Below are 12,065 nucleotides of genomic sequence, written 5' to 3' on the forward strand. Positions count from 1 at the left end.
ATATTATATATTCTATAATTATTGTAATATAGAATATAGACATATTGTTATTATTATAGTATTATTCTTGAAATAATAAATGTCTGGAGCATTACTGTAAGTAGCACTCCACCGATTTGTAACTCCAGAATCCCTTCTAAAAATGCAAATACAGAAAAATTTTAAATTCTTTCATCTTCATCCATAACAGCTGATCAGTTTTATTCAATAAAACTATATCACAATGAGTTTGCTGACAGCTGTTCTTTCAAGGCTCATGAGCAGTACCAAAACATTGAAATAGAAGAAATTATGTCTAGAAAGCCAGTACCTTCCCACAAGAGTGTTTCAAAGCCCTATTGTCTTTTCACTTTCCGAAAAAGAAAAACAGCCTGTTTAGTAAATTAAGGTAATTTAAGCAAATTCCTATTTATTATGAAAGTAAGAGCCATCTAGTGGCAATAATGCTAAACCACGTTGAAACACTGATGGGAAATGACAGTCCAAAGCACACATCGAGACTCAGCAGTTGTAAAGGGCTGGCTGCAGGGTCATAATATCATGCAGAACAACATAGTGTGCTTCTAGAAATACATGCATGCATTTGTGGTTTTTTTGTAATGTAAACAAAATGAAAACACAGAGAAGATGACAAAGTACAGCAAGTATGTAGCCCAACACTTCATTAAGGAAAATTAAACATTATCACAAATAGATGACCCTCTATTCTGGGAAATGCTCATGTCAAGCTCTATTTTACAAACAGAAATGCACTGAAAACAGCAGGGCTGTAGAACACAACCCTAGGCAATGCCTAAGCAGAGTCTGTCTCTCCTTACTAATAGCATTGACCTTTATTTCCACTAGTTTGAAGGTAACCTGTCACCATCAAAGCTGGGGAGAGACTGGAGACATGCAGCTAATGCAGCTGTTACTGCTTTAATCAATTACTCCATCATACAGACTCTTTTATTAACCATTACAAGAATCTGTAACAAGCAATGTCCCTTTTTGATTTGACAGCTGGTTTTGTTTCATCAGAGAATAAAATTTGTAATTCCTAATCAGTAGTATCAATGACCAGAGCAAAGTAGGAATATATATATTTACTTAGGAAGCAGAGGTTTGCCTGAAAATAAAGTTACCTTGTAATTTATTGCATTACTTTGATGCCTAGTTGTTAGAGTTCTCTTGTACACATATTTACAGTCCAGGAGCAAAGCAGATCCCAAATTAACATGCACATTGTATATAGCATAAATAAGTAGAGCTAAAACTCACTATTCTTAAATTTAAAACAACAAAAAGGTAACTAGACATGTAATTGTAGAGGGATTAAAAGAGAACAGCTCTGCTGGATTAAGTTCTACCAGTTAAGCACAGTGTGTGTCTGAGATTTCCAATAAGACTATAAAAAACGTGATGCTCATTTTTTCATTGAAATTAGTATTATGGAGCATCTACGGCCATGAATTGGCTCTGGAAGAAAACTTTCAGCCCAGATAGTACTTACAGGTATGAGCCACAATATTCAGTATAAATCTTTTTAAACTACAGGTTTTCCTTCTTAAGAAATTTTAATCTCACATAAATAAAAAGGGCCAGTTTCCTTCTGCACCAATGTCTTAGGTGATTTTGATTTCTATAGACCAGACCTGTTCTCTACAGCTAAAACTACATCTGCAAACTTCCTTTGAACAGATCCAGTCACTCAGGGCCTGCTGTCCTGCACAGCCCACCTCACATCTGTCCATCTGCTCTCATGTCCTCCTTCTCTGCGCTCTTTCTTGCCTTTGTACAATTTCTTTTGGGTTTTTTGTTTGTTTGTTTGTTTGTTTTTCTTTCTGGATTCACACATCTTAGTGAAACTGCTGGCAAGAACAGAATTTGTATCCCCTGGTCTGCTTCTCATCTCTTGCCTTCTATCTTTTGCCCCATAGTACGCAGGAAACTGCCTCTAAAACAAGATTGCTGGATGCAGCTCTCCTCCTTTTCACTCCATCAGCACACAGCTGGGCTGAGCAATGGCTTAAAATTACTCTTTCTTGGTCTTCTTTAGTTTCTAGTTAGAAGCAGAGAATGAGAAAGCAGAAACACTTTTGTGACTGCTGAAATTAGGACTTTAAGCTGTCTCTGATTTGGACCTTCTTATGAACATTAGGAGGCTCATTTTCACCTAATCTCACAGGCATCCCATACTAATTTTAGAAAAACAAAACAGCAAAACAGTTTTCCCAGTGCTAACACATGGCTGCAAGAACATACCTGCTTTGGATTATGCCAGTATTTCTAGATGGCAGTCATAGAATCATAGAATTGCTAGATTGGAAAGGACCCACTGGATCATCAAGTCCAACCATTCCCATCAACCACTAAACCATGCCTCTCAGCACCTCATCCACGCATCCCTTTAACACCTCCAGGGATGGGGACTCAACCACCTCCCTGGACAAAGTCCTCATGGTATTGCACAATACTCGATAATCTAATCTAATTCCTTCCCCTTGTCCTGTCCTAAATTACGTTTTTAAGATCATTAGAGCCAACATTATTCCTTACACACGTGCAAGGCTGTAGCATAGTATCGATGAGTATAAAACCAGCACTGTTAATTAAAAAATGGATAAAAATATCCAAATGTGAAAACCCTCGATGATGAGATGAAAAATAAATCATAGCTTAATAGTGAGAGGGTAAACAAATGTACAAGCAAATATAAGCTTTCGTGCTTGCTGTGCCATCTACAGAAGGAAGGACGTATGTCCTTTCATGCTCGACTACGTTCATCCTCCTATTAACATTCACAAGGAGCAGGCCAGTAAATGCGAATTGTTTTCTCTAGATACCACCAAGCCTGCCAAGTTACTTCGAGGTAGCGCATCAATTAATGATTTACCCATCCTTTACAGCTGATCAGGCAGACCCATGCAAGTTCATGGCATGTGATGAGTTTTCCGAATGCATAATGAATGAGGGGACAAAAGAGGCCGACTGCCTTTGTAAACCCGGTTATGCAAGCCAAGACGGATTACCCTGCCGGAGCCTGTGCGAGCTGGAACCACATCTTTGCGTCAATGGTGGGAAATGTGAGTTAGTTCCAGGAAGAGGAGCCGTCTGCAGGTAAATAAATAGTACCTGACATGAAATCTGTTAACAGATCCTTGATATCTCTATTGCATGAACAAGTAGGGCTGCGTATACACTTTTCAACAGCATAAACTATAATAATAAATCGTATTTCAACATTCTGACACTTTAAGCTACATTGCAATACTCTTCTATAGTATCATGCAGGACAATCCCTTTCTGATTGTTAGCACACAGAGAACATCATGATCTAGTTGATTTTAGAGATCCTCTAGAAATTCATTGGAAATTCAGCATCACTGGCAGAGATAATACGTACAAAACCATGCGTTATTTTCAGATTTCCAAACAGAATAATGGTTTGAGTTGGAAGGGACCTTAAAGATCATCTAGTTCTTGTAAAAATGAAATAACGCATTCATGAATTCGCTATTGATTACATAGTAGTATTTTAAGAAATTATGTTTTTCTAAGATCTAATGAAAAGAAAACCTGTATTCTTACAAACACAGCCATGATCACTATTCTGACTGCAGACAACCCAATAAAGCATATGAAGGCTGAGGCTGCTTTCAGGGCTTACTGGTAAAGACCTGGAAGATTAGCAGCTCCTCCTAACTGCAAACACCTTCCATAAGGATTTTTACATGAAATTATGTTAAGCCAATATTGAGAACTACCACAGTATTTGAACATCTTGATTCTCTTTTAAAAGTATAAAGTTTCATCTCATTGTAAGCCTAGATTATCCAGAGCATTCTGTGAAATTGTACACTAGACTGGCACATGGTAGTAAACCAGCCAGGGTATAAGCAAGAGATAGGTTACAATTCTTGCACTTTATTCTCTCTTAATAGTGACTTTACCAGGTTAATGATGTGCCTTTCAGTCTACTTACAAATAACATCAAAAAATAAGCGCACTAAGCAAATGCTTCATATGATAATTTCACTGTAACAACACAACTTCTACAATTCACTTTCTCCAGTGGGCGTGACACAAATGATAATAGGAAATTATATTAAATTCATCACAGTTACTAATAAATTCCTGACTTGCAGAGTCACAGTAGTGCAGCTGCAGTATTTTGTACTAGAAATGAGCCTGTGAGCTGAAGCAGCCCTCTTCAAAACTTTACTGAAGTAGCAAAGGGTATAGTCTACTCCTCCAAGACAAATGCACTAAAGAAAAAGCCCTGACTTGATATACAGTAATAACCAAACCATAATTTCATAGAATCATAAAATCAACAGGTTGGAAAAGACCCACCGGATCATTGAGTCCAACCATTCCTATCAGACACTAAACCATGTCCCTCAGCACCTCGTCCACCTGTGCCTTAAACACCTCCAGGGAAGGTGACTCAACCACCAGAAATATTAAAAATAATAAATGAAACTTTTTGTGAATTATACTAAGTTACAAACAAACAGTGCCAGTCTATGCAAACCTGTACAGTCTGCAGAGAGAAAATTATGGCCTATTATACTTGTTTCACTCGTGAATTTACTTAGAACCATGCTAGTTTTTCCACTAACTGCAACCCCTGTGTTTCCATATAAACTACGGCAATCATCTCCCATGCTTATAGAGAGCCATTTGTAGAAGAACACTTATTTCAGATCTAGCTACTCACATTAAAATCACCAATAAGAAAATATAAGATTCAAAGATATATTTAGATGTTACTCCAAAACACACCTGAACTTCTGAGATACTAAACTACAAATGTCATTTCAACTTTACCTGTGACACTAGAAATTTGTCAGAGTTCCAAATGCACAATTTCCTTAAAATTTGTAGGTTGGCAAAGAATATATCAGCATCACTCACTCTCATGAATCAAAGAATATTTTCTTTCTTCTACTATCAATTTCATTATTTCATATAGACTCATAATAATTAATTGTATTGGAAATACTGTGCTTGTATTTAATTGCAGATTTGCCTTTGTTTTTATTTGAGGTACTCTGCATATTCTGCCTTCGACTTCTGTACATTTTTCTCTTCCTCTCCCTATTTTAGATGCCCTGTACGTAGACACGAGCTTTTCCAAGGACAACGCTGTGCAAAATTCGCTCCAGAACCCATACAGCCCTTCATTTTTAAACCTCTTATTCTCGGCTTAGTAAGCCTTGTTTTTCTTTTCATCATTTTAATTATTAAGTTAAGAAGAAAACGCAAAAGACACTCTAATTTGCAGTAAGCTGCTCACGATCTTTTCTTCACATTTCAAAATATTCTTTTTTTTCATTTGCAATTCAAAATCTCACCTAAACAAAAATGTTCTGCATTGTAGAACTCCTACTCTCATCAGCTGCAATTCAGAAAATGCTGTAAGGATTAATCCTGCTTTTGAACATGATGAACCCATAACTAGCTTTTGTCATACGCCTTGTAGTGTAAGTTCTTGTGTCAGTTCCTCAGAGATCATTGGTCATGAAGCATTACACGAACTTGAAAACACAACTCAACATGGAGGTAAAATGCATGGAAATCCTCTTTTTACCCCTCAATAAACAGCCCCACCTCAAATAACAGGTCCATCTTCGCATATTAACTCTACAACTAAATCAAATTTTATTCTAATCTCTCACTTGGCATTTTCAGAACTAAAAGTACTAATTCCTTTATTTGCTTTCCACATTAACTGATGTGTAGGTTTCATAATAGGACTGTAGAACTGCTTTTCCTTACAGCTCTCTCGCATGGCTTTGGTGGTCCATCCTATCCAAGTGCTTTCCGCCATCTAGTGAAATAATTAATCTAGTGTTGCTTTTTTTTTTTTTTTAACTGTTGTAGGTCACCAGACCAGTTTACAAAGCCAAGACTGACCATTAGTCTCTGAAATTCATCGTTTCCAGCATCAGCCAGACAAAACCAAGGTTTGTGACTTTTTGAGAGCTTTAAAAATCTGCGGAGTTTTCCCATTTGTTAATGTTACCAGGAAGCCTCTTGGTACTTGCATCATACAAAGAAAAGCTTGAGTTTTTTGGATGCTTGATATGACATGAACAATCCCTTTTTAAGTGTTTTTATGCAACAAAGTTCCATTCTGAATACCCTTTTTCTAACACAGCAGTCACTGAAACACATGAAGGAAGAATGACTACCTAAAGTGAAAAAGCAACACAAAATGCAAACCAAAGGGGACGTTTTAAGTAGCAATAGCAGATCATTTAGAAGTATCTTGCGCCTGTTTTAGCTACATAGAGGTTTAACAAGGAGGAATTCTAATTTGAGCAGAATACTGCTTATATATCAAACATTATTTCAAGTTTGCAACTTGCAACTTTTTGTGTCTTTGGAGGTGGGAAGGTAGAAAGGAGAACAGCAGAGCTGAAAATTCCTCTAAAATTGCCAGACTGTCTTTTACTTCTGATGTATCCAAGTATGCCCTCTTGAAAGCTAGACAAAAAGCTTTTAGTTTGCTACTTTCATTTTTCTGAACCACAGCCTAATTAGGAACAAAAAGGGTTCACTATAGCTGTTAGCACCCATTATTATTGTGGGGAATGTCAGTGCAAGATTGCTTGACACTAGCTGTATATTACGGAAGACAGGATACCAGGCTTTGGCTTAAGCCAGTACATCGTAACAAGAAATGACACCATAGAGAAAGATTTATTTTCACTCATCTTCATCATACCCAGGTCTGGTCTCTTCAAGTACTCCAGGTCCCAGTTAGAGACTGAGCAGGCAATGAGGGGACTGGAATGCAGCGATAAAGATTGACAAGTCATCAGGGAGCAGCAGCCGGGAAAAGCTCAAGAATGAATTGGTTTCACTGCTAATAAAAGCAAGAACACAGGCATTTGCAATTAGTATTTTACACACATCTTAAAAGAAACGTGTCTGGGGGTAATTGTAGACCAATAAACTTTCGTACCAGCTGAACTACTTAAAATTACTACTTACCAAAGCATTAAATATTTTATGAAAGAAATAAAATGGCCCATCTGCGGAAGAAAATCAGGCCTGTGTAATCCAGACTCCATTTGAATTGTTAAGAAGTATATTGACAAATCTCAAGTCCTAGCTGAAGAAATTAATTTAGTAAGAATAAACCAAAAATAGAAATAGATTTAAAAAAATAAAAGGTGGCTTTGGCTATTTTTCACCGTTACTTAATGAATGAGCATTTACATCAAAATTCTTATGCTAAATATTTTTAAAGACTTGAAAAAAAGTCCATAGAGGAAGAAAAATATATGCAGAACAGAGTTTTTGTGAGCTAAAACTAAGAGCACCACTTCCATATCACTATCTAGGAAACTTCTCTAGGGCTAGGATTTTTAAGAGAATACGGCACTTGAATTTTCAGGAGGAGGTGGATATCGAGAACTTGAAAGCCAAATTGAAAATTCTACAAATTCTGTTTTGCAATATGTAATGACAGCTTTGTAGTACAGCTCTATATTTGTAAAGGTGTATATGGAAATAAGCATAAAACTCCAGTAGAAGATAAAATAACCATCAATTCCTTCCTAAGCATGAAAAATGTCTCTAGTTTAGTTACAGGGCCACTACACAGAAAATGTTTGCAAAACTTTGTTCCAGGGTGATTGACCAGGTAAAAATCCAACCAAATGAAAACCCCTCTGATAACTAACAAACATTTTTCATGTCCAGGTGAAGAACTTGCTCTGTTGCTATTCCTTCTCTCTGAACTCAGTAGGAAACAAGTTCTTGCAAGTAACAGAAAACCACAGCTACCTCTCAAAGTTGTTAGGTATCTGGCTCTTGCTCCACTAATAGTCTAACATGAGGAATAAAATGACTGTGAGAGTCATAGAATCATAGAATAACCAGGTTGGAAGAGACCCACTGGATCATCAAGTCCAACCATTCCTATCAAACACTAAACCATGTCCCTTAGCACCTCGTCCACCCGTGCCTTAAACACCTCCAGGGAAGGTGAATCAACCACCTCCCTGGGCAGCCTCTGCCAGTGCCCAAGGACCCTTTCTGTGAAGAATTTTTTCCTAATGTCCAGCCTAAATCTCCCCTGGCAGAGCTTGAGGCCATTCCCTCTTGTCCTGTCCCCTGTCACTTGGGAGAAGAGGCCAGCACCCTCCTCTCTACAACGTCCTTTCAGATAGTTGTAGAGAGCAATGAGGTCTCCCCTCAGCCTCCTCTTCTCCAGGCTAAACAACCCCAGCTCTCTCAGCCGCTCCTCATAAGGCCTGTTCTCCAGCCCCCTCACCAGCTTTGTTGCTCTTCTCTGGACTCGCTCCAGAGCCTCAACATCCTTCTTGTGGGGAGGGGCCCAGAACTGAACACAGGATTCGAGGAGCGGTCTCACCAGTGCCGAGTACAGAGGGAGAATAACCTCCCTGGACCTGCTGGTCACGCCGTTTCTGATACAAGCCAAGATGCCATTGGCCTTCTTGGCCACCTGGGCACACTGATGCCTCATATTCAGTCGCTGTCAACCAACACCCCCAGGTCCCTCTCCTCCAGGCAGCTTTCTAGACAGACTTCTCCTAGTCTGTAGCACTGCATAGGGTTGTTGTGCCCCAAGTGCAGGACCCGGCATTTGGCCTTGTTAAACCTCATGCCATTGGACTCTGCCCAGCGGTCCAGCCTGTTCAGATCCCTTTGCAGAGCCTCCCGACCCTCCAGCAGATCCACACTTCCACCCAGCTTAGTGTCGTCCGCAAACTTGCTAAGGGTGCACTCGATGCCTTCATCCAGGTCATTGATAAAGACTTTGAACAGGGCTGGACCCAGCCCTGAGCCCTGGGGAACCCCACTTGTCACTGGCCTCCAGCTGGATTTCACACCATTTCCCACCACTCTCTGGGCCCGGCCATCCAACCAGTTTTCCACCCAGGAGAGTGTGCGCCTGTCCAGGCCAGAGGCTGACAGTTTCCCAAGCAGAATGCTGTGAGAAACTGTGTCAAAGGCTTTACTGAAGTCCAGGAAGATACATCCACAGCCTTTCCCTCATCCAGCAGCCGAGTCACTTTGTCACCTTTCTTTGAGCCAAAACAGAATGTGTCATTGAACTAGAATTTACACATTCCATTGGATCAACTCATTCACTCTGAGACGAAAGGCCAACAAGTCCACATACAGTTGGCCTTCCATGGTTGAGAGTCAAACACGCTGAAGTTCTCTAAAAATTATCTCCTGATATGAGTCTTGGTTGCCTTCCTCACCTACATGTGCTCTCTGTTGCTTTGAGATAAAAGCAGAAGACACCAGCTCACTCAAAATACCACTTTTCTCTTGGAATATCTACTCTCCCTATTAGTGACTGTGCTGGCTGTTCTCTAGCTGGCTGTTTCTCAGCGAAAAATGTGCTGAAAAATAGGGAGTAGGCTTCTTTTTCAAGACATTATCTGGAAAAATGCAGTAATGGGTCTAAACCTTGAAAAGAAAAAAAGATCTCATCTAAAGAGTCCTCGCAAACTTTTCTAAGCTTGCAAAAGAGCCATGCAGCAACAGATAATCAGTTTTAACAAACTTAGATAAAACCTTAGAGGATCCAGAACTATTTGACACAAAATAGCCCAGAAGCATTGGGAATAAAGCACTAGATCAGAGGATGGCAGAATAATTTGTTTCATAATGATGAATCTAATTGGCATGGACAAAGACTGCTCCATTTGATGTAATTCAGATAAAGCCTAAAAGTAATTACAGATTCTCCCGAAGAAATATATAAAATACATCATTACTTGCTCATCAAACCCAGACAGACAGCATAATCCTATGAAAAATTGACTCTCAGCCACCAAGAAAGATGACCGAAATTAAATTTGAGGAGAAAACAAAGACTGTCATTTGTTTCATTCTCATTTCAGTCACTTGGACCATTAAGCTAACAGTGTTTTGGATTAAAGCAATACAACAGCAATACAAGTTAGCCTGTCAGAGCTCCTCCACCAGTATCAGAGATTTAGTGTTTCATTAACAGCATCATGGGGGAAAGACAACCTGAAATGCCATACAGAGGTACAAATGCTCTGCTCTTAGTTCGAGAATTCCAGGTGTCATTTTTCACAAATTTGCATGACACACTTGCCATTCTTACACATAAAACAATGCTGAGAAGCTGAATATCACAAAGATTGTTTTACCCCAGGTCTGCTGTAACTATGACTCTTGTAGATACTTTAGATATGGCTTCTTATGTTGCACGCTGCATTCCAGTTATTTTACAGAAAAAAAAATGTTCTTCAGACAATGGTATTGGTGGTAGTTGTTTGTTATTTCATACAGCCTTGTTGTACCAGGAAGGGAAAATAATAATTTTACTCTGAGCTCAATGACTTAATATGTAAGAAATCACTTCAGGATTAACTCAGTTTTCCTTGCAATCACCTGGAGATTATCTCAAAAAATTTTGGTGAGATCTTGCCTATTAGCAATAGATAAATAATAGATTTGCAAATTCAAAAATGCTTTTCCAATGTCTCATGAGAGTTTCTCTTACAGGTATTCAAAAAAGAAGGTCTTCATTATTCAAGACTGGATTTCAAGTCGATTACGCATATGAAAAAACCTCAAGGTTTACTAAAGAGATTACATTTTAGCTCTGAAATCGGTAGACAATAAACAAATTATTTTACTAAAGATAAACATGATCAAACTGATCAACTATTTGACCATGTTCTAAAAGAAATCCCCAGTGTTAAGATGAATGCATTAAGCATCCAGTGCTTGCACATCTTAACTCTATTTTTATTTGAGAGCAAAGTGTTAGAAAGTGATTTTGCCAAGAAGTGGCTTTTTTCAATATTGCATGTCACACACATTCCAGTAACAATGTAGATGAAACTCTACCATATCTCTATACCGTCTTATTAATTTTTCTTACCTACACGAATGCAACGGCAAAGACAGAAATAAGAGTTGTCTGTCACTGACAAAAGGCCACGTGCAAAGCGTTTGGGAACTTTATCATTCTCTTCCTACAACGCTCACATTACAAATCACACTGAAGTTGGGACCAAATGTTTAATGGTTTCTACAAACATCAGATTCCTATGTTTGGTTAACACACACTTTATGTATACATATGTACATATGCACTTCACTGTAATTTCTAGTGATAGCTGAACTGTCAGGTTATCCTAACTTCAAACTTTTTGCTGTGGCACAATACCTGCAGTTTCATCTTTTCAGAATATAAGATTTATATTCAAAAGCACTCTCCCAGTAGCAAGTAGATTACAGTTGCACATAAGTATGTATACATTAAACTTAGTATACACACAAATAACTTTGAGAGGTTGCTATTAGGTTTTGTAGAAGAAATCTAACCAGAGTAACAGGCGGCCATTAAGCTTTTTATAGGCTTAGTAATTTATGCTCTATGGATCCACAATCCTGATTCAAGTATTCTTGAGTATATATATATATATTTATAAGTTGCACCAGTGTTGTATAATATTCAGGCACTGTTTGCTGCTTGGTGCATACCAGAAGTTGTACTTACAGCTCAAACTGAGCTTCTACAAAGTTCATGATTATACTGGATGACAGCTCCTCATTCAGATGTGAAACTTTCATGTATTCAGGATAGTAGCTGGTTTTAGAGACAATTCTTTTTACTTTGCACCACACAGTTACCACAGCAAAGACTGAACCTCAGTTTACCTTACTATGTACGCTCAAAAGAACTGTTTACGAGTTCCAAACAATTAACTGCACAAACAGGTTTGCCTGCAAAACCACCAAAACTAATGATTGTGAACAAATGAAGGCAATGCACCAAGAAAACAAGGTTGAGCTTCTACAGCTGAGATAGTATTTTTACTTATTTTATTTAACTAGAAAAAAATCATGAAAAGAAACCTCAGATGTGGTTTTATACAGTATCACTTCAGAATAAAACTCTACTTTAAAAATACTTCTTGCAGGGCACTGGAAGCCATCTCTGCAAACACGTTAGCTTTTCAATACTGCTCGTGTAAGTTCAGAATGCATTAAGAATGCTGAAAGCATTCCTTTTTTTTCCATTACAAATGTATTTTTGTATGTGCTTA

General features: G+C 38.3%; 1 protein-coding gene across 3 annotated transcripts in view; it reads left to right on the forward strand.

Annotated features, from left to right (window-relative positions):
• Positions 1-6,087, forward strand: part of IMPG1 (interphotoreceptor matrix proteoglycan 1) — a 56,747-nt gene extending 50,660 nt beyond the window's left edge. Inside the window, exons 15-18 of one of the 3 annotated variants that reach the window (XM_069851354.1) lie at positions 2,889-3,099; positions 5,092-5,268; positions 5,366-5,547; positions 5,869-6,087. In XM_069851354.1, the coding sequence (XP_069707455.1) occupies positions 2,889-3,099; positions 5,092-5,268; positions 5,366-5,547; positions 5,869-5,900 (602 nt within the window). In that variant the 3' untranslated portion in view covers positions 5,901-6,087. The remainder of the gene's footprint in view (positions 1-2,888; positions 3,100-5,091; positions 5,269-5,365; positions 5,548-5,868) is intronic. The other 2 variants (XM_069851353.1, XM_069851355.1) reach the window with 2 other exon arrangements.
• Positions 6,088-12,065: the final 5,978 nt, after the last annotated feature.

This window comes from Phaenicophaeus curvirostris, chromosome 2 (genome assembly GCF_032191515.1).
Source record: "Phaenicophaeus curvirostris isolate KB17595 chromosome 2, BPBGC_Pcur_1.0, whole genome shotgun sequence".
Classification (NCBI taxonomy): Eukaryota; Metazoa; Chordata; class Aves; order Cuculiformes; family Cuculidae; genus Phaenicophaeus; species Phaenicophaeus curvirostris.